Source organism: Stegostoma tigrinum, chromosome 26 (genome assembly GCF_030684315.1).
Source record: "Stegostoma tigrinum isolate sSteTig4 chromosome 26, sSteTig4.hap1, whole genome shotgun sequence".
Lineage (NCBI taxonomy): Eukaryota > Metazoa > Chordata > Chondrichthyes > Orectolobiformes > Stegostomatidae > Stegostoma > Stegostoma tigrinum.
Genome location: NC_081379.1, coordinates 24,300,054 through 24,324,124, shown reverse-complemented (window position 1 = coordinate 24,324,124; position 24,071 = coordinate 24,300,054). Strand labels below are relative to the sequence as shown.

Here is a 24,071-nt window from a genome sequence, read left to right as displayed (position 1 = left end):
ACTCAAAATGTATACCCTATATGTTATACCTGTGCTTCAACAGGATGTTTATGTCCTCTGACCTAAACAAGGAAATTATGTACCAGCAAAAAAAAAATTGATAAATAATGGTTTTAAGTAACTGTTGATTTAAAGCAGAGTATAATTTATAGGGTGGTCAACTGAGGGAGTGCCGAAAACTAAACAAGGTTAGCAGGCTGGACTTTGACTGTTGTTCTAAATAAGTGTGAAAATTCATCATCCGTATTTAGGGAAATTGTTCATAGCTGACAGGTACTTCAGGTTCAGGTGATGTAGGTTTTCCCCACAGATGCTGATTCACACCCAAAGCAAGACTTCCAATCATACAATTTCACACAATGAAAAGTTACTTCAAAACAGCATGTAATTAACTTTGACCAGAGGATGACAAATTAATAATTACATTATTTTTATTTAAAGGAAAAAATACGTGCATTTCATATACAATGATAGTCATAACTGCAATGTATACATTGTATACATTTTAATTAGTACAGCAAAATTTTATTCCACCTCACATACTATACAAAATACACAGAGGTATCAAAACATTATGTTCTTGCAAGAACTGGCTGGTGAATACACACGAAACATCACAGCTATCAAAAAGATTGAATACAAATAAGTTATAGTACCCAGGATGTCCAGTGAATTTGGATACAGCAATTTCCAGAATTTAATGTGCACACACTCAATAACTAGCTAGTAACAAAATGGTAAAAAGATGTTCAAGTAAATCTTGGTTATAATGTAATGTAAGAGTCAAACAAGCAACAACAGGGAACTTAGTAGCTAAAAATGTATTCATGTGGTATTGGCAAAAATAATAGTGACAATAGGAAAGGCCACTAAAAGAGGGAGAACGAATCAAAACAAAATTGAAGGCAGTCAACATTTTAAATCTCTGAACATAGGTTCAATAAGAAAACCACTTGCTGTTTAAAATTTAGTTTCAGGATTCACTTCTTTTTCCCCCAAACATCCCTTTCTAGGCCACCCAAACTAAATTTTAAAGTTTTCCTGAATGGAAGTATTAAAGTATTTCACCTTCCAGGGCTTTACTTTGAATTTAAATAATCCCTTTGCCAAAACAAAAGACTCCCTTTGTTGTATTCATGAATTTGAAAGATGAGTATTCTCAAATTTAAGCGTAAGTTATTAGCAACACAACACCAGGAATATTTCACATGTGCCCAGTGCAATGGCACTAGATCAGGTAACTAGTCTAGATCTGCATTATGGAGAAAGGGAGGATCTTCAGTAAAGGAATAAAATTCAGTTTGTACAAAACATACAGTCCCTGTACAAATATACCTTATGAAGTAGAAGTTAAGATTCTGGCCAATGTGTTTTTCTTTATTGTGAATCAATGATTATAGATAGTTATAAAATCTGACTCATTTCAGTAACTGCAGGAACAAGGATTCCAAATATGTCAGGTCTTTGAAAAAGGTTTGCAAGTGATTATTTGAGAGCATTTCAATGCTTTTATCACTGTATGCCAAACCACTGTTCTTGATCTGCCCACTGTGCAGTCTCACTATCACTACCCTCCAGGTCCCCTTCCTCTCCACTACCTTCCATGTCATCCACATCTTCCTCTTGTGCTGCCTCGGTCTGGCTTTCTTCCTTCTCCATCTTCTGCATTCCCTCCAAAGACTTCTGATCATTAGGATCCATGCTGTAAATTGCAAAGTCAAAGTTACTCACTGTGTTTTTAAGACAACTACTTTGTGGGCAAATGACAAGCAGGCACAGCTGTGGCCATAACATGCAGATCTCAGCACTGGTATTTGGAGGGGGTAAGAGACAGAAAACAGAATATACTGTTTAAAATTGAAAGCCTCTGTTCGTAAAAATGGAGAAGTGAGCCCCCACATTTGGAGTAAAGGAAGATTTTTTTCAAAGAACAAGTCAGTCAGTCAGTCAGTTTGTTCAGTAATGCTATGATACTTCATACTGATTTGGTTTTTGCCAACAGCTAGATGTTTATGATAATCTAGAAGTTGTCTACTGTCTTTTTTGAGCTTACAAAATGACTGCATCTTCTCACAGTACTGCATCCACACATCTTCCCGCAGTAATGTGATGAAAATTAGGATCTTCAAATTAAATTAGCAAATGCAAACAGTTGATGAATTCATAATTTGTAATTAATGTACATTGTCTTAAAGAATTAAAATCACCATGGTAAAAATAGTTCAACCATGTCTAACAAGACAAGTTAATGATAGTATTAGATTAAAGCAAGGAGCTTACATTGCTAATAGGATGCAAAAATCTGAGCATTGAGAAGATTTTAGAATTTAGTAGAGGATGGAGAGGAATTGATAAAGCGAGAGGAAATAGCATATGAAGTAAACTAATAAAAGTAGTATAAAAACAGATTGTAAAAGTATGCCAAGGAACACAGGTATCTTTGTACATAAATCACAAAGTTAATACACAGAATCAGCAAGCAATTAGGGAAGCAAAGTGCTATGCTAGATTTTATTACTAAAGGATTGTGGTAGAAAGGTATTACACTGAATACTGACGAGACCAGATAGTATGTGCAGTTTTTATATCCTTAACCAAGGAAAGATATACTTGCTTTGGAAGAAATCTTTTTAATTCACTTTCACTCAAGTGATGTGGATTTACTGGTTGGGCCAGCATTTACTGCCCATCCATACTAAGCATGTGATGGCGAGCTGCCTTCTTAAACCACTGCAGTCTATTTGGTGCAGGTATATCCACAATGCTGTTAGGGAAGGAGTTCCAAGATTTTAGCCCAGCAAGCCTAAAGGAATATTTCCAAGTCAAGACAGTGAGAAGCTTGGAAGGAAACTCACAGGTGGTATTCCCATATATCTGCTGTCATACAATGGGTCCTTAATTGGATGGGCCAATGAGTTGAGAAGTGGCAGATGGAATTTAATTTAGATAGGTGTGAGGTGTTGCATTTTGGTAAGGGAAATCAGAGCAGGACTTTTACACTTAATAGTAGGGCCTTGGGGAATATTACCAAAAACATCTTTGCGGATTCATAGTTTCTTAAAAGAGGAGTCGCAGACAGGCAGGATAGTGAAGGTAGTGTGTGGTATGTTTGCCTTCATTGGTCCGTGCATTGAGTATAGAAGTTGGGAGATCATGTTGCGGCTGTACAGGACACTGTTTAGGCCACTTTTGGAGTACTGTGTTCAATTCTGGTCTCCCTGCTACAGGAAAGAGATTATGAAACTTGAAAGGTTTCAGAAAAACAACTGCAAGGATGTTGCCAGGGTTGGAGAGGTTGAATAGGCTGGGGCTATTTTCTCTGGAGCGAGGGTGACCTTTAGAAGTTTATAAAATCGTGATGGGCATAGATAGGGTGAATAGCCAAGGTCTTTTTTTTTTGGGGTTGTGGAGTCTAAAACTGGATGTCATTTGGTTTAAGGTGATAGAGGAAAGATTTAAAAGGGACCTAAGTAGCAACCTTTTCGCACAGAGTAGTGTGTATGTAATGAGCTGCCAGAGGAAGTGGTGGAGGCTGGTACAATTACAACATTTAAAAGGCATCTGGGTGGGAATAGGAAATAGGAAGGGTTTAACAAGGATATGGGGCAAATGCTGACAAATGGGACGAGATTAATTCAGGATATCTGGTCAGCATGGACGAGTTGGACCGAGGTCTGATTCCATGCTCTATGACTCTAGCTTGTCAACCTTGACTTGGAAGTTCAATGACAAGAGCCATATTCCTCTCAGATCTACTCCTCATTGTAATGTATTACTTCTCAATGATCAACCATGATCTCAGTGAATGGTGGAACAGGTTCAAGGGATTGAATAGCTTACTCCTGTTACCATGTTCCTATGACTGAGTACAAATATCAACTAAAACAGATTTAAATTCATTTGATTGCGATTTTTATAGAGAACAACCGTTTCTGAACTTGGGTCAGTTCATTTGTGCTCACCTTGACAGGAAATTTGTAAATACTAATAAATATTATTAATGTTATTAATAACCACTAAAAAGAAAGAAATTGCAGGCTGTAACAAACATATTTGCTTTGCATACCTTAATGCTATGCTATACTGGTCCATTGCTTCCTGGTAATCATTTACAGCTACGAGAAAATCTCCAAGCATCCGATGCAAAACACACACACTCTGATTTGCCAATGCATTTCTCAAGAGAGCTATACCTTCTTCATACTTCTGTTCTCGATCTATCACGAGTGAACAAGATTTGAGAGATCATGACAGTGGTCTTCAAATATTCACAGTGCAGAATATAAAATTATTTTATTTTGGATCTTCATTTCATCCTTCAATTTCTACATACTGGGCAGGCTATCAATTTTCAGACTGACCACCCGGTGGCGTAGTGGCTCATTTACTCCAGTTTCCGCTTCCCATGTTTAATGAAGTATTTTCTATTCTGTCATTTTCCAGCCTGTCCCATATGGATAGATTGAATTTGTAAGTGTTTTATTCTGAATTTCAATCTTCTATCATGAATTAGCGCTTCAATTTTTTTCCCTTTCTTCTTGAAAATAAGAGCACTGAAAAACTCATCTAACTTTTGAATTACAGTGAAATTTAGTCTATAAAACACAAATGCTCAATCAGGATAATGGCTAATATTACCAGAATTAGGCAATTAAATATACTGATACGTTTCAGGTGATTTACGTATATTTCAGACAAGTTTGAGCACACAAAGAAAGCAAAATCTGATCCAATGCTGGTAAAGGTAAAAGTTCTAGAGGAAGGGTCACCGGACCTGAACCGTTCACTGATTTTTTTTCTTCAGATACTGCCAGACTTGCTGAGCTTTTCCAGCAACTTTGTTTTTGTCCTGGTAAATGCTTGTTTGTCTTGTATTGAAAAATTTTTGTCTTCATTTCCCAGTTAGATAACTGGTCACGAACCTTGGGAGTATGTGTTAAATAGTGACCATTGTTTTAATACATGGTTTAAAGTAACATAGGCCAACTTAAAAAGTTTATTCGTTAGCACGTGTAAATTGTTCATTCTGAATTGCAGTTTCTATGGCTACATGAGCAGCAAAAGATTGCTTTTGCATTTTCTCTGTTCTTATTCTTGTTTCTCCTTTTGAAAACCAGTCATTAAGATGGTAAACCGGTTGATTTGACATTGTGATTAGATTTTAACATGAATCCATATATCCTGCGATTTACCACTGATCAGAAATTGAACTGAATTAGCCACAAACACTGTGGCTTAACAGCTGATAAGAAGCTAGGAATGCTACAACAAGTAACTCACCTCCTGACTCCTCAAAGCATGTACACCATCCACAAGGTACAAATCAGGAGTATGATGGAATGCACCCTATTGCCTGGGTGAGTGCAGCTCACAACACTCAAGAAGACTGACACTATCCAGAACAAAGTAACCTGCTTGACTGGCACCACAACCATTCATTCCCTCTACCATCTACGCTCAGTAGCAGCAGTGCATACTACTTACAAAATGCACTGCAGAAATTTACCAAGACTCTTTACACTGAGCCTTCTAAGCACATACCCATTACCATCTGGAAGGGCAAGGCAGCAAATACATGGGAAATATTTCTCCAAGTCACAAACCATCCTGACTTGGAAATACATTACTGTTCCTTCAGTGCTGCTAGGGCAAATCCTGAAATTCTGTCTCTAATACAGTTGTGGGTATACCTACACCAAATCAACTGCAATAGTTTAAGATGGCAGCTCACGAGCAGGACATCAGGGCAACTAGGGATGGGCAAAGTAAAGTATGTCTCCCTGAATTTTTTATTGGATTATTTATTAGTGATTATCTTATGTTTAAGGCCACTAGTTCTGATCTTCCATGCAAGTGGAAGCTTGGGGCCAGGTTTTGCAGTTGAAATGATACTGAAGCAAACAAACAATCAAGAACTTGTCACCACTATTCACCAAAACAAACACTCCTGGCACGTGCACATGTGCAATTAATACGGAAATTCAGAGGTTGCTATCAATGATCCCGTGCTCCTCCCTGAGATATGAAGTTTTAGCAAAATCATTTATAAAATAGTTGATTTAATGTAAACTACTTCTCTTTAATCCAAAAGGTAGATCAGATCTTTAGAGAACTAAACCTTGTTGAATGAAATCCAGCTTGGTTTTTAATTGTACAGCAACTAATAAAACACACCGAACAACCTCTCTGGATCTGAAAAACTAGTATGTGCTTATTAATTGTCGGTTTGCTGTTAGAGAATTCTATAATCTAAATGGCTCATTGGCCTACTAAATGACACCTTTACTAATGGATGCCAAAAATCCCTGTAGCTGGGACCAGAATGGAATTAATCTCAGCAGTATTTACACCATACAGTGATTACTATATCTTTGTGAAAGTTAGCAGCAGTTCCTGTCACTTCAACACCAACTTCAAAATTCAGAGCATCATCTTTTATACCTGCCCTGTCAAGCTGTTTCATAATCTTGAAAATGTCTATTTGGAAGGATTTCTTTTGACTCTGATCATGGTAGGATCAACCTTGGTTTAGTGGGAGCATTTCTACCATTGAGTCAGAAATCACCAACAGACTTGTGCCAAAACAGCAGCTTAACACACAGTGATTGCAGCATTATTGGAGATAACATTAACACCTCATAAAATATGGTATGTGAACACTGACGACAACATTTGTCTACAAGAAAAACTACCACATTTCAAAATTAATGTACTATTTGTAAACTGCTCTATAGTCCATAAAGGATGTGAAAGTTACTTCACAAATATAGCTTCTTTCTTTCTATTATTCTTCTTCAATATATGCTTGCTGATTACTAATTTCAACCTGTGTTCTCAATTAATTTTATGACAATAAAAATCTCACCTTTCGAAAACTTTGTTATTAACAATCCATTTCATTCTGAATTTGTTCCCGTTTCACATTTATGGTACGATTCCCATAACATCTTCTAATATCTTTCCAATAATGGGTGCCCAGACATAGATTCTGCGCCCTGACTGTGACCTTGCTAATGACCTTCTCAAATTCAATCTTTTTCTCAGGGGCATTTGTCATGTAATTGATGGTACAAACTGAAGTTCATAGACGAAGCACAAATTATTGTGAAACATATTTACCTCTTTGGCTAATGTTCATCACGATTAAACTTATACCTGAAATTAAACTAATTCTTCGAAAAGTCTAGAAAATGTCCAGAAAATTAAATCCAACTACGCATCATTGTTTACTTAAAAATTATCACATGAACAATTTTTCAAATACAAATTACAGATAAAAAGAACTTACTCAAAAGTTCTGCCTTTTTGACAACTGCTTTCAGATAATCAGATTTCTGTGCTAGTGCTTTATCCAGCAATGTCCTTGCTTTCTCTTGTGTCATTGGGTCTTCCAAGCATACAGTGGCAAAAAGTGTCAGGGTCTGGGCATTTGGACCCAGTGTTTTAAAGACATTGTTCGCCATCACCATTGCCTCACGTATGCTGTTTGAAGCTAAATAACATTCAACTAGACCTGCAACAATACAAAAAGGCGGTGGTGCAATTGAGATTTTGGAAAAACTGTTACAAGTTAAAATGTCAAATAACTAGGAAACGTATGACCTAAATTGTTTAACTTTGTAAAGCTACCATAAAATAACACAAAATAAGATACTACATGTAATGTACTTAAACAAGAATAAAGGCTCACCTGATGAGACAAGACATTTAAAAATAAACTAGGGTAGTTGTCTCTGGACCAGACATTGTAAAAATAAGGGAAATCTCCCAAGTGTTTGAAATTATAAAAGGGTTTTAGAAAGTAAACTCCAACATTGATGTCAGGGAAAAAGCATATGGAAAAATCACAACCATCACATACTCTAAATAAACATTTTTTAAAAATTCAGAGGTAATATTTCAAAGAAATAATTTTAAACACATTGTTAACAGATTTGTAAAAAGAAAATGAACAGAGCCAAGCCCAAAGAGTCAGCTGGTATTGGGGAAAACCCATTGCATTAATGTGTGGTGCTGACAGGGGTCAGGGCAATAATCACTAATTACAGTAGCCAGTGGCCAAAATTACTTTAAAATTAGATTTAGGATTGCAACAAATGCCAAGATGATGTGCCACCTTTTGGAAATGGGTGCACTGGAAGCAAAACCTGATGGACTTCCACAATAGAAATGCCTGTAGGGAGGAGTTTACACACTACCATCAGGAGCTGTTATAATGCAATAAAAGAAAGTGGGAGCTTTCAAGAGCTGTGCAAGGTCAAGACTGGCTCCTGGCTGAAGAGGGGAGGAGATACAGCAGAAAGTAAAGTATTCTACTAAAAATAATTAAGTGACATAGGGAAAGGACCAAAGAGGAATAACTAAGGTGAAAGATTAAATTACACTTAATTTTAGATATATTTAAATAAAAATGTACAAACTCTACAAAGTAAACGTTTAAAATCCAGTTTATTAAAAAAGGGAGAAAAACTATTTCTTCTCTCATCAATAAAGCTAATGTCCTGACTATTCTGCTCTGTTGCTACCTAACGCCAAGGCCTGAAAGTGCTTACAGACTTAGAACAAATCTTTGAAAATTTCACCTACAAATTCATTATAATTAATTATTAACAGATTGTCACTTACAAATGTTAACAGGAAGTTGTGGGGCAAATTTAAACTGGGAACTCCAAATTAAGGGATAAACACAGAACTTTTCATTAGAATTTTCAACCATTTATTAATGCAATAAATAAAGTGATTAGATAAATATAGCATTGGCCCAATAATTCAGAGGACTAGCTATCATAATTGAATTGCCATTCAACTCATTTATTCAGGCTAATAGCTTCACATTTCTAGCTAGGAATTCTGATCTCAGCTACTTCAGAAATGCAGAGTGCAGCTGTGGGGCCAACTGTGTAGTCACCCAGGAGAAACATAAGTTTGTAACAGCCCAATTTTTCCTTGGTAACTGTTAGCTTAACAAAAGTGCTACACTCACCCCTCCACCCACCATCAACCCCCATATGAAGGGTTCCAGAGCAGGGAAACTGACAATTAGAATTTTTAAATGTTTGGGCAATGCCCACAGAGTCTGCTGTGTCCGAGATTCTCAGAGTCCCAATCCATGACTGTACTGCTCCAAAGACTCTGACCATCATAATATTCTGACCACTGACACTGGGCAGATCAAAAAAACAATGAAGTACTTGGTGAAACGTGCAAACGAACAAACACAAATATAACATCATGCAACAGATCAAAAAGAGAATTCAAAATTATTCTGCTTTACCACTACTTATGCACAGATTTTGTACAAAATAACTAAATCCTTTGTAAACAACCATTACAGAACTTAGGAAAATCACTATGCTGCTATAAGAATACTAATAATTAAGAAATTTACCTTCATAACAATCCATTCTGCAGGGGGCAAGGCGCATTGCTTCCCTGAAATGTATGATGGCTTCCTGGATTCTGCCCAGGGCTCGCAAAGCAGCACCCTTTAATAATAAGGCTTGTACACTGTTACTATTCAACTGAATTGCTTTTGCTCCCAGATACAGAGCACGTGAATATCGTTTGCTGTATAAACACTGATACCTGTAGGCAAAAGGCAACAAAATGAATGACAGATAATTGTTAATATAGCCAATTGTGAGCAGCATTAGTAAATTCTTAATTTTAAAAAATATTTATTGCAATAAGTCCTCTACAAGTGCTGTATGACACTTCCTGAGGGTTAGAAGCTATTTATTTAGTTAAATCACATCAACTTCACAAAACAATTGTATTTGAATAATTTCTCACTGCAGTACGATCTGGCATTTGGAAATTCCAGTGCCAATGTGTAGTTTAAAATTTTATATCTTAGCTGGTTGGAGTGGGCTATGAAATTTTCAAGTTTAAGAATGCTTGAGGTCCTGCACTGAATCCGCATTCTAGCACTGAACTCTATGAGGATTGATGTCAAAAGATGAATCCTTTAGGAGTATATTTACAAGTCTTTTTTCTTAATGTGGTAACTTATGTTTGTTGCTTTGCAAATTTTCAATCCTTGCAATGTTACATTCCGAGTCTCTCAATCATCTATGCTTAGTTCTCTCTCTTCCTTATCAACATACCATCCTTGGATGCAACATGCACAGACATAGAACCACCATCTACATGAATACTAATAAAATCCATTTGGACTTTTTCCATCATTATTTTAAGCCGTCCACAGACTGTGTTGCCAAATTGTTTGTCTGAATCTCTGTCTTGAAAGAACTGCAGTCTTCTCCAAATAAACACCAATCGGTCTGAAGCCATGGCCTGCTGCCCGAAAATGGTTCTCTCCTTGCATGGCCAATATCTCGGCTGAATCAGCATGTTCAAAGGCTAAGTTCTATTCAATTCTAAATTTCTGACCACCTATCTACTATAAAACTATTCAGCATTTACATCTTGCTCTTTGCCTTAAAGAACGTCCTTAAAAGCCACACCATCCACCGAGGTACGGTGACTTCTCCTATTTTCTTAGCCTCATTTTTGGGCATTTTTCTGTATTTAAAGATGCTACATAAATGCAAGACTGTTGTGAAATCTATGCTATTTTTGTCATTTGTATGCAATCAAGCCACAATCAGTTTATGGGCAAAACAGGTCAGATTTTATTTAATTTTCCCCAAGTTTATTTGACTTTTCAAATAAGTTTAAAACTGCAACCTAAAAAAAAGTTTACAAATATGATTAGTTAAACTAACCTGCACGCTTAGAATTACAGTGAGTATTACAATCAAAATACTTTGTCGCACCACTTATGAAATTCAATCCGAATGGATGGTTATACTACACCTCAAAGATTGGTGCGTTTCAACTAGTCCTCTGAATGAGGTGACTCAATTTCTGATCCATAGTCAATTTTGAGTAAAATGAAAACAGAGAATTGGTGTGGCAAGAACAGTGACCAAAGCACAAATATGCGAAGAGCATTCTCATTCATTATACCTTACTACGTTATAGCACTGTGAAACTTGAATCAATGGTGCTTATTACAGCTTAAATTTTCTTTCCTTCAAATACCACTGCAGCAGATAACTCACTATTTAATAAGACAGTCAATATTCATTATTTGAACTGACAAGTCACAACTAACAATTATGCTACATAAGTGCCAGAGAGTGACAATTGTCACAAGTAGGGAGATAGAATCTAACAATCTCCCCTTTACACTCAATGCAATAACATTGCTAAATCTCCCACATAAACATCAATGGTGGGGGATGATTTACCGTGACCAGAAACTTCCCTGGACCAGCCATATAAATAGTGGGGCTACAACAGAGATTGGAAATGGTGGTGGTTAATTCATTTCTTGGCACCCAAAAGCCTGTCCAGCATGAACCAGGTGCAAGTCAGGAATGTGAATAAATATTCCCACTTGGCTGGATCAGCACAACTTCACTAATATTCAAGAGGCAGTCTCCTGCTCAGGAATCTACCCATCACCTTAAACACTCCCTCCCCTCAATTACTGCCACATAACTGTAGCAGTGTGTAGCATGCACTCCAGCAAATGTTCCTTTGGTAGGAACTTCCAGATGTGTGAGGTCAACCACTTAAAAGGGCAAGGATACCATTGCAAGGAAACACCACCTGCAAGTTCCCCTCCAAGTCACACCCCGCCCTGACTTGGATTACACCATTCTTCTTTCACAATCACTGGGGTAAAGTCCTGGAACTCCCTTGCTAACAATACTGTAGGTGTCCCTACACTAAATAGACTGTAGTAGTCCATAGCACAGTTCAGCACCACTTTCTCAGAAACATAATGTGCACCAATGATAGCTTCATCAGTGTTCAGATCTCATTCAATAAAATAATACCTTATTTTAGAGGACCGTTGTGAACAGAATCGGAGTTTCTACATTAAACACAGGTCATGATAAAGAATCTTGACACAACTGCATGGTTAAAACATTCCAGTTGTCAAATGTTTTACTGACCAGTTACACATAGCAGTTTTATGAGAACCAGTTTTTCAGGTCATCAAATGAAGTGTCTCTCTTGCTAAGGATATTTGCAATCAACATGCCATTTTCCCCTTTCACAAATGGTTGCACTTAGTTTTAAAAAATTCAGTAAATTTAATTACGGTTTTGAGAAAACTTGCAATTCATGATCTTGGGATTGCCCAAAACTCTCTGTAACCAATGACGTACTTTAGAAGTTATCAAAATTCTAATGTGGGAAAGATGACAGCCAATTTGCACGTTGCAAGGTACCTGTTTTTGCCTATGTTTAATTGAAGGATAAACTCTGGCCAGGACGCCTGGGAATTCTTTTTTTTTCCCCAATATTGCCATAGTTAATATTTTATATTCAAACCAAGGCAGTCAGAAGAAACTTCAGTTTAATGTCTTACCCAAAAGAAGGTTTCTCTGACAAGATATTATTGTCACCATACTGTATATAAGTTTCAAGCTTTTTGAGTGGTGTTTGAATACACAATCTTTTGAGGCAAGCGTATCATCTTTGATCAAAGATGAACAGGTTAATTCTTGCAAATAAGGAAAAGCCTCTCTTGGTGATAACATTTTTGCTGTAATCAATGTTATGGTAAAACTTATTTCTGTATACACTAATACACTACATATTTAGGATATTCTTGGTCTGTACCATAAATCCAAGTTTCTCATCTGGATCAAGCAGCTGGGATTGGGGAAAAGGGAGAAGATAGAAATTAAACGAGATATTTGTTAATATCTTATTTGGGGGTGAGGTGGAAGCAAAGGAATATCATCTCACACAGCTCTTTTACGCTTCCTAGTTACTTGATCCAAGAGCAGCAGAGCTAACATCTAGGAAGAGTTGGAAAAAGGAGATATGGGGTACATAACTATCATTTATCAAGAAACCAATATGTACAGAACTTGCGGAAATCTGTGCATCAATAATGGCACTAACATTGCAGTTACAATCACCCAGATAGGACTCTCACAATAGTATTGATCATGACATTACCAAGAAAAAAAGACTGCTTTGTTTCTTCCTATAATGAAAAATTTAAAAACCTACCCCGAGACGACCCATGGTTCTGCATGCTGATCAGAAATGTTAAATAAACGGCCACCTAAATTTTCGACATCCTCTAGTCGACCTTCACCTGCCAGAAGGTACCCATATACATCCATTCCTAAAACAGAGGCAAGTTTGAAAACATTTCAGACAGCTTACTGTAATACCGTATTTGTTCCACAATTCTAGATTTGCCAATGTTGGTCTGAAATTTGTACACATCCAATATTTTTCTGTTTAAATATTGTTAATATTTAAGAAATGTTCTCAAATGAATAAGTCAATTTAACCTGCATCATAGTTTAAAACTGGACTAATAATCTAAAGGCTCAAAGTAATTCTCTAGGGACTTGGGTTCAAAACCCATCACAATAGCCATTGGAAGTTAAATTTAACTAATAAAATCTGAAAGTGAAAGCTAGACTCAGTAATGGTGACCATGAAACTGATCATTAATTTTGGTAAAAGCCTCTTTGGTTGATTAATGTTATTTAGGGAATGTAATCTGCCATCTGACTCCCGAGCATTTGTAATATGATTGAAATAGCATCTGAAATGGCCTGGTTCAGTTCAGCAAGCCAATCATTTTAAGGACAATGAGGGATGGTCAACATTACCCCTATAACACTGTCATCCCATGGAAGAATAAATTTATAATACAGTAGACCACATCTTCAGCCCTCCTTTAATACTGGAGCTGCAATTGAATAAACAGATAATGAATTACCTCAAACATCTAGAAAGTGCAAATTCTTTGGAACTCATTTGTATATTACTTACCCTTAATTATATATGGATCCAGCATCTGAGCTTGCTCAAACTTTAATATGGCATTTTTGTTGTCACCCACTCTAAAATACAAATCCGCTAGACTTCCCATTAAATCAACGTTATCCCTCAATAACGACTTCTTCTCCAGGGAGCTGAGAACAAAGTAATTGTAACAGTGTACTGATTAATAATAGTAATGCAGTGATTAGGAGGTTACCATGTTTACATTGCTCTCTGGACTTTTCTTTCACAAACAAATATCCATAGCAGTGAGTATTAACATCCTGGTGGGCTACATCAGGCTCAAAATATTAATTTTTAAAGCAAGAATGTTTGAAATTGAATTTTGATAACATAAACTGTTAATGCTGCTCAACAATGTTCAGTATGGTTAAACATACTAAAACTCAATTGCGTTTAATAGCAGACTAACAATTATGTTTCGCTTCAGTACATTTAACTAACATTTCTCCACAATCTTGCACCGACAGAACAGCTATTTTCAAACGACCTGTCCAGATATGTTCTGATACACCTCCAGAGGTGTGTGTGCGAGCGTGCATGTTCTCAGGTTCAGACTTTGGACCACTAGCACTACAATACAAAAATTTCTAAATCTTGCTTTATGCACGGCCAATCGCACAGACATCAACCATGTACCTTTGAAATGAACTGGTGATTTTTTTAAAATCCCTTTTATGAGCTAATTTTAATTACCATGTCTCAAATTACATGTAAAAATTGAAGGGTCAATGAACTCTGAACAGGATCAAATCAACTTTAACCAAGCAAGTGCATAAATCTTTATTGGAGAATCTAAGTACATGACCACATCCATATCAGTATTCAGGATTGAGAAGGTGCCAGTTGGCTCTTGCATGTAACCAGATTGCTAGGCTTTCAGTTTACAAGTATACCTGGTTTCTATAAGCTGTACAGAACAAACCTAGACAATACTTTTTATCTTTAAAGTAGGTACTGGATGTTTAAAATAATTTAACAAAACTGTAATGTCTTGCACAAGTCTATAGCTAAAGAAAACACTGACCGAGGGAGTAACAAATTAATACAAAAACAGACACTGTCATTCCAACACAGTATACAACACTTTCTTACCAGATAGTATTAATGGCTCTGGTGTTGTCACCAGTGTGAACAAAAGCATATGCCTTGATCCAAACAGACAGCCAGTCCAGATTTGGAATACTCTGAATCACATTCATAGTCAGAGATGCTACCTCTGCACCCTTCACTGAAAGTGACAGGAGACCTGGAAAACAAACAGGCAAGACATGAATAGCTAACCTGTTGTTTGAAAGATTAAAAAGTACTTGGATAGAACATACTTGTATTTGAACACAGGAGACATTTGCTGTCACCTTTTTGCAAGCATGTTAGTGGGTTTTCCTATACCATTCCACTTAAAGTTGATTATCTACCCAACAACGAGATTGAGTTACAACACATGATATGGAACTGCTTAGCACTCTGGACCCAAGGACCCCAAAGGCCAATAACATCCCAACTCCAATGCTAAGAAGGAGGAGTAAAATTACTGCAGACACTAAGAACTTGTATTCACTGTTAACTTGTGCCATTTTGAGAATAGCTGCAATACTGTAATCTATCTGACCGTGGGCAAAACTGTCCAAGCACGTCTTCATCACAGAAAAGGGCAAATAAATTCAATTTAGCCATAATTGCTGCCTCCTCTCTTAACTCACCAACCCCACCCACCACATAGGTTTACTCACAATTCCCTTTCATCATTTTAGTAATGATTGTCAATAAGAGCTTGGTCAATAACCAGTGTTCAGTCTGGCTTCATTCTGGACCACTTGACTCCAGATTCAATTACAGCCTTAGTCTAAATGTAGACAAAAGAGCCGAATTCTGGAGGTGAAGTCAGAGTGATTGCATTTGACACTAACACAGCATTTGACAGCATGACATCAAGGAACCCTAGTAAAACTGGACTCAATGGGAGTCAGGTATAAACACTCCATTGACTGGTGTCATACCTAATACGGAGGAGGCCAATCATCTGTCCCAAAACTTCACTCGGTAATACCCTAGGCCTAAGTATCTTCAGCTGCTTCATCAAACTTCTCTCCAACGTCAAGTCAGAAGTGGGAACTGCAGTGTTCAGTACCATTTGTAAGTCCTCAAATGCTGAGTAGATTGTCTCTGCCTGCAGCAAGATCCACACAAAACTTAAGAGGAGGCAATTAATAGTTGTGCTACTAATAGAGAAGCTAACCATCATCCTTTGATGCCTACACTAACAATATTCTGGACGTTATTATTGGCCACAAAGTAAATTGGATCAGCCATAGAAGCACTCTGATTGCAAGGGCAGGTAAAAGGCTGGAAAGTCATTGGCAAGTAACTCATCTCCCAACTTCTTAATTCCTGCTACCGTCTTTAAGGTACAAATCTGGAATGTGATTTAATACTCTCCACTACCCAAATGAATGCAACTCAACACCATGCACACAGAGCAACCTTATTTGATGAGTGCCCTATCACTTCAATCCTTCCTTCCATCCACCACTCATGCACATTGTGAAGTGCAAGATATATAAGATGCACTGTAACAATTCAACAAGCTTCCTTCAACAACTTTTCCCAAACCGTTATCAGCAAGGAAAGCAAGGCAAGCAGATGGAATAACACCACAGAGGCAGATACACCGTCACGAAGTCACCCTTTATTTACAAGTGGAAAGTCCTTGACACTTTTCCAGCTCTCAGAGTGAACAGAACCCATCACTCCTGTTCTTATCTGTCAGCCAGGACTCTGTGGCCATATTAACAGCCCCAATCAGGAAACTCATATTCGATGAGACTCACTTGACTGGGCTTGTTACAATCACTATAAGTAGACACTTGAAAAAACCACCACCTATATAGTCCTCTTCAAGAGGCATCACATCCTGACTTGGAAATATATTGCCATTCCTTCATAGTCAGCATGATCAAAAGATCTGGTACTCCCTTACCCACAGCTGAGGGTGTGGATACACCAGATGGTCTACAATGATTCAAGGTCACTCACTACCCCCTTTCTCAAGTGCACTGTGGGATGGGTAACAAATGCATTCTCATCAGTAATCCTCACATCCCACAAACAAATAAAAAATTTGCAAAGAAAATCAGATGCGTTAAGGTCATGCCTTATAGTTAACTCTCCCAGAGTAAGACTTGGTGGTGTTCTTCAAGCCAGAGACACTCCTTGAAACATCAGCATGATTTGCCACAGCTGTAAACATTCCCAAGATCATAAACTGATGCTATAACATCTACAGTGTCCAAAATACTCACTTATGAGGATGTTCAGAGCAGGGCCAGCTGCCAACAAACATTCAGTGTTAATCAGACGAAAAGATAATTATTTAAATTTATTGGCAAAATAATTAGCATTAAATTTGTAAGAGAGCCAACTATAAACTTTCAAGGCAAAGAATACGGATTGCCATAGCATGAGTCCATGCAGCTCATGTGACCCTAATCTCTAATCAATACAGTCTATCTGCATTACTCCATACATCATTTTATTTCAGCTTCCCTCATAAGCTACACTTCTCCCATGAGCTCCTCATCTCTTAATTTTCTCTCACTTGTCAATTATACCAATAAAACAAGTACAGCTTGTTTGATGTATGAGGATTTTAATTTTAAAAAAATGTCATACCTAGTATTGCATCCAAAGCCAGAGGACACTGTCGTAATACTTCCTTATAGCTGGTGACGGCTGACCTTTCCTGTCCTGCTTTTTTATACAGATTTGCCAACATCATATTAATCTAGATCACAGGGGAAAAAAAAACCAGCAACACAAAAAGTGAAAAATTTACTATTGTATAATTTTCCTAGCAAGAGACAAAAATTAACAGAAGCACAGTGTTACACACTGGTAAAACTGGGAGTTCACTCCTGTGGGCCACCACTCTGCTGAGTTGCCAATGGCCGAGCAGGAAGGTTGAAGTGAAGCTTGAAGCTTCACAAGAAACAGGAAAACTGGCAGCGCAGTTGTCACAAAGTTTCTTGTGAGCTATTAGGAATACACTTAAAAATGTACCAGAAATTGGTGGCAAAACATTTGTGTGTACTCTCAACACACTGTGCGCCCAGTGAAAAATCAGCAAAAGGAAGAAAACGTCTGGAAAAAAAAATTTATTCTGTCGTACAGAGTAAACTGATTAAATGAGAGAAGTGTACAAATGTTTTAAGAATTTGGTACAAAATAAATGGCTCAGTACCATTTCTGTTCATTCAAGGAATGCAGATGTCGCTGGCTGGGCCAGCATTAATTGCTCAACTCAAGTTGCCCTTGAGGTACTGGTGGCAAGTCACCTTCTCGAACTACTGCAACTGATTTTGTGTAAGTCCAACAACATTAGGGAGGCAATTCCAGGATTTTGACCCAGCAAGACTGAAGGAATGGTCATATATTTCCAAGTCAGGATGGTGAGTAGATTGGAGGGAAACTTGCAAGTGGTGGTCTTCCAAGAATTTGCTGCCCCTTGCCCTTCCGGATGGTACTGGTTGTGTGTTTAGAAGGTGCTAAGGCATTAGTGAATTTGAACAGTGCATCTTGTAAACAATACACACTGCTACTACTAAGCAGGTGGTAGGGAGAATGAATATTTGTGGTTGCGATGTCAATCAAGCAGCAGGCTACTTTGTCCTGAATGGTTTTATGCTTGCTGACTGTTATTGGAGGTGCAATTATCCAGGAAAATGGGGAATATTCCACCACACTCCTGTGTGGTGAACTGGGAATGGTGGACATATTTTGAGCAGTCGTCATGAGGCTAGTTACTCATTGCAGGATTCCTAGCCTATTACCTGCACTTGAAGCCACAGTATTTATATGGCTAATCCAGTTCAGTTTCCAGTCAAGAGTAACCCCCAGGATTCATGAATTCATGCTGAAACCTAATCAAAATGTCAAATCAATCTGGTTTATCAAAAAAAGAAACAAAAATAAAAGCACTGATGATGCAAAACCATCTTTAGTCACTCATATAACCCCAAAAACTGCAATTTGGAATCAACAACTTACAGCTGTTTGAAATGTTTGAACATAGTGTATTATATAAACAAAACTTCACAATTTAAAACCATGCTAGCTAAAAATAGTAAATTAGATCAACAAGTGATGATAATGGAAGGTTGTTGGGTGCTTGAATAAATCCCACCTATCAATATTTTACCGGATTAACAAAGTATTTAAAAAGAAAAGCTTACCTTTGGAGTACGCTGCCTGGTAGATATGGTGTCCAGTATTGCAACAGCATCCCTTTCTTGACGTAGCATTGTATAGCATTCAGCCATTTTATACTTCACTTCAATCTCTGATGGCAGACACTAAAATGAACATAAAAAATTGTTATTTACAACTGACCTTGAATTACATATTTCCTTGATACTCGGGCTCTGAAGAAGGTATTCCATTAAAACTCTGACTGTACAGTGCCATAGGCAGGTAATTTTTTCATTCATTGCTTCCTTGATTATTTTGTCAACAATTCAGGAATAGCAGAGAACATTGTAACTGCACTTAATACAAATTATAGAACTGACAGATATTTTACACATTCAGTATTGCATTTTTTTTTAAGTAGAAGACATTTTTGCACTTATTCCTATCCAGACAACCTGGCAAGTATCTATTTAGAAAAAACTGTGATCAAGACCAGTTTTATCAGTTTGTAACTTCCCATCCATTAATATGAAGAACTGTGACTGGACATTGAAGTGGAAAGTCCAGGCAAGTGTGCAATAAATACATATCAAAATATGGTATCTAGTTTACAGGCTATAGCAGCAGCATGCCCTTAATATCTTGGTATCACACCAACTCCATGATGGTAATTGTGAAAAATGTTTAAAGAGGAATTATTACTTCTTTTGATGCTAATCTGATGTAGCCTATACTAGTCAATGGTTCCTTCACATTCAGAAAAAAATTGTATACACATACAATGAAGAAATTAATAAAACAAACTATACTAAGTTCATGCTCTTTGAAGTGAAGGATAAAGATGAAATGTGAACCAAACTATTGAAGTGAGGTACAAATAAGTCAAAGTGAAATGTTTGAAAAAAAAGCTACCAACTTCTGAAACTTTTCTGGCTCTCTGTTGACATCCCTACAAAGTAAACAAAATAGATCCATTAGGATATGTCAAACAAAGCTTATGAAGACACACAACAATCTAAATATGAGAACTGGGTCTTTGAATCTTGTTAGCAATATCTATGAATTAACACCAATCCTGTCAAAATGACCTACATGTCCTACAATTGATTATAAATATTTTACTAGTCTTCCCAACAGCGCTAAAATATTTCACAACACTTTGAAAGCAGTGATCTGAATGAAACAGTTCTACATAAATGATTTAGCTTCTGTACTTCTTTACACAATAAAAATGCCATACAATCCATCATTAAATTATACAGATTAAAAGCAACAGGTTGAGTTAACAGATCTCTGGCAGACTAACAATGAAACTGCTGCAATTAGCTTCAGAAAAAAGTAAACTGAGAGAAAACTAAATAAATCAGCAAGGTTCCCATCCCAGCTAGGGCAGAGAATCAAAATAGTGAAGTAGTTTTCTCCTATTACTAAATAGCAGAACTCTAAACAAGTGAGTAGCCATTCTGTGTATTGAAATGTGTGGCCAGATATATTTATGAAAACTCCCTTTAAAATGACAAAACTATAACCAATAACATGTTATTGCTTTAATGAATAAACACGGAGATATAATACTCATGGTATCATACTCAAAGCATAAAATTCAATAAATCTGACAAGTGGTTTGTGATCAAAAACAGAAAGTGATAAAGAAAGCGGTCCGATTGCTCTAAATGCACTTCAGCGAAACAAGACTGTCACTCCTACAACTACAGTCAATTCCAAATGAGCAGGCAGTCTACGACCATGTTAGCTAGGAATGTAGATAAATGCAGATTTACCAACTACTAAAAACAAGTTTAAAAGCTGCGCTGCTATAGAATAGACCTGGGAGTTTCTAAAAAGAACTCAATGAAAAGATCAAATCACTGTAGTGCACCCAAACTCTCCCTAGTTTACAGAGAAGCACTCCTCAATGCCTTAGTCAGGATCTATAATATTGTAAGCCAACAATATTTATTATTCTTCCCAAGCTGTCAAGCATTAAGACGTTTAAAAGTTCATTTCTGAAGTTGTAAATTAATAGCGTTTACAATTTTCCATAAAAAGGGGCCAAATGCAGTCTAAGAACTGGAATAATTAAGAATTCACAATCAATCATTCAGGTCAGCAATGTGAATCACATCCCCAAAATAAACTTAGTACTCCACAGCTTTTAGCTCAATTAACCAAACTTAGCTCTCAGAACAGTAATTAATGTCTAATTCAGTCAAGAAAATAAATTTAGTTCACATCTTTATTTGCCTTACCAGTTTTACTGTTCTGCTTATTATGAATAAGAAGAAGGCCTTCCAAGAGTCTTTGATGAATGTCTCATAGCACTCTAGTCTTAAACAGGAACTTGCACAGCTGGTCAGCTGGTTGAAGCAGAGAGGAGCTGGGCCAACTATATCAATAAAAATACCAGGTTGGAATCCTGACCTACAATGATTTTGCTAATAAGGAAATTATAGAGGGATTACTATTTGCCTCGTCACAGCAACTACATATGTACATAGCAGAATATTACAAAGCTAACATTATCAAACAAAATCTGACAGCAAGGCACATATAAAATACTTAAGATAGATGACTAAATGCTTAGTCAAACAAGTAGATTTTAAGGAATAACCTCAAATACAGAAAGGGGTACAGTGATTTAGGAGGCTTGGGTAGGGTATTCCAGAGATTAGGGCCTAGTTAATTAACTGCACAACTGCTAATGGTGAAGCAGTGCAAGAAGTTATAGTTAGAGGAGAACAGAGATCTCAGAGGCTTTCAGGGCTTGAGGAGGTTATGGAAATAAGGAAGGATGAAACTATAGAAGAATTTGAAAAGCAGAATGAAAATCTCAAAATTGAGGCACGTCTGACCCAGGTGCCAATGCAAGTCGGTGAGCATAAGGGTGAAGGGTGATTACAAAAGTCGAGTTAGGATGGGGGTACAGAGTTTTAAATGCAGCATCTGTCAGGAAGCATTAGGCTGCAGTTTATGGAAAGGTGTTTATACTGTCTGATTTATAACAAGTAGGGTAAACATTTAACATCAATAAGGAAACCAGGGCAGGGCTTATACAGTTAATGGTAGGGCCTTAGGGAGGGTTGCCGAACAAGGGACCTAGGGGTGCAAGTGAAGTCGAAGCAGACAAGGTTAGTGAAGTAGGCCTTTGGCACATTTGCCTTCACTGATCAGAACACTGACTATAAGAGCTGGCATGTCATGTTACAGCTGTACATGACATTGGTGAAGCTAATTTAGAATACTGCATACAATTCAGATCACCCTTCTGTCAGCAGGATGTTGTTAAACTTGAGAGTGTGCAGAAAATATTTACGAGGATGTTGCCACGACTGGAGGGTTTGAATTACAGGAAGAAACTGTATAGGCTGGCTTTTTCCCCTGGAGCATCGGAGTCAGAGAGGTGACCTAATAGAGGTTTATAAAGTCTTGAGGGGCATGGATACAGTGAACAGCCAAGGTCCTTTTCCCTAGGGTGGGGATGTCCAAAACTAGACAGCATAGGTTTAAGGTAAGAGGGGAAAGATTTAAAAGGGACCTAAGGGGTAACTTTTTCACACCGAGGGTGGTGTGCATATGGAATGCACTGCCAGAGGAAATGGTGGAGGTAGGTACAATTACAACATTTAAAAGACATCTGATGGGTACAAGCATAGGTTTAGAGGAATATGGGCCAAGGTCAGATTGGGATGTCTGGTTGATGCAGACAAGTTGGACCAAAAGGTCTGTTTCTGTGTGTATGATTCTATGACTATTTATTTTCAATTTAGAATAATTTAGGGTTGAGCATATTTTTTAAGTTTGGGAGATACCAGAGTTGATTCAGAAGCAAGTTTAGTTTTAGGCAGAGCTTAAGGCAATGTAGAGAACAAATCACCTCAACAGAACACAGTTTAGTTTATGAACATTGCAAACCATGGAGAATTTGGTGAGGAATTAGCAGGTTATCAGAATGGGGAAGTTCAGACTCTCAGACGCATGAAGAGTTTGTGTTTGTAGACTTGGAATGGATTCATTGTCTCCATAGTCCAAAGAAACTGTAAGGCGTCAGTTATGTACACCCCATGAACAGTTGAGATAGGGATGTAATTTCTCTGAACTTGCATCTCCAAGAAATAGTATAGGAAGACAGGCTGAAACTTTATTTAGATCATGCAGATTGTCTTCTCTATTTAGGTAACTTAAGTCTTTAAAAAATGACTTGTTTACTTGCATTATGTTGCCCAAGAAACCGTGCGACCTCTTGTTAAGTTGTCTAACTCCCACCACCTCCAGTAAAATAAATCTGGTTTGATAAATCATTAAATTCTCGGATTTGAATTGTCCAGTAGTACCATCAGCTATGATCATAACATCATGTCAGCAAGGCAGCATATAGGTGAGGATAACAGGAGGGCACAAAATAAAAATGCAGATTCTCGGAGGAACTCCAGTGTACATCTGAACTATGCAAAATATTGTGTGGTGGACTGATTACTTAGTAGGAAAGAATGGTGAAGAGATTCAGGATTCCTGCAGCTGATTGTTGCCCAACCATCTGCTGGAAATCCATCAACACAGTGCTAGGTGAGGAATGGGTTTCAACAATGATGCAACCTAAAACAGGCATGGTGACACAAGAACAGAGGACACTTCATATATTGTTGCCCATGAAGCTGAACACCCCAAGAAATAAAGAGGTATGAAGTGTGAAGAGTTGAAATTGGTATTTAGGTAAATGCTTAAAAAATGGACTTCCAAAAGGCATTTTGGATTGTAGCAGAGAACAGGGATACAGGGGCATTTTTAAGTGGACAAATGTCACAAAAATAAGTGCTTGGACCTCAGCTATTTACAATCTATACTAACGACTTGAACAAAGTGACCCAGTACTATATCTAACTTTGCTGATATATAAGACTTGGTGGTAATGCAAGCTAAGAGGACAGAAGAGGTTGCAAAAAGATATATGGGTGATAAATAAGGTGGCAGAGAGAATAAAGCGGGGAATTGTAAAATTATTCATTTTTGATGTAAAGAAAAGCACATTTCTTTAAAAAAAAGTGTAAGTTTGT

At 37.3% G+C, this 24,071-nt stretch overlaps 1 protein-coding gene across 4 annotated transcripts in view; it reads right to left on the bottom strand.

Moving 5' to 3' along the window:
* Window positions 1-456: 456 nt before the first annotated feature.
* Window positions 457-24,071, bottom strand: part of anapc7 (anaphase promoting complex subunit 7) — a 36,997-nt gene continuing 13,382 nt past the window's right edge. The window contains exons 1-11 of one of the 4 annotated variants that reach the window (XM_048556508.1): window positions 21,270-21,439; window positions 19,937-19,969; window positions 19,065-19,184; window positions 17,506-17,617; window positions 14,929-15,082; window positions 13,822-13,964; window positions 13,042-13,159; window positions 9,389-9,585; window positions 7,289-7,513; window positions 4,067-4,217; window positions 457-1,702 (exon numbers count right to left, since the gene is read on the bottom strand). In XM_048556508.1, the coding sequence (XP_048412465.1) occupies window positions 1,513-1,702; window positions 4,067-4,217; window positions 7,289-7,513; window positions 9,389-9,585; window positions 13,042-13,159; window positions 13,822-13,964; window positions 14,929-15,082; window positions 17,506-17,617; window positions 19,065-19,151 (1,377 nt within the window). In that variant the 5' untranslated portion in view covers window positions 19,152-19,184; window positions 19,937-19,969; window positions 21,270-21,439 and the 3' untranslated portion in view covers window positions 457-1,512. Of the gene's footprint in view, window positions 1,703-4,066; window positions 4,218-7,288; window positions 7,514-9,388; window positions 9,586-13,041; window positions 13,160-13,821; window positions 13,965-14,928; window positions 15,083-17,505; window positions 17,618-19,064; window positions 19,185-19,936; window positions 19,970-21,269; window positions 21,440-24,071 lie in introns of those variants that run through there. The other 3 variants (XM_048556505.2, XM_048556507.2, XM_048556506.2) reach the window with 3 other exon arrangements.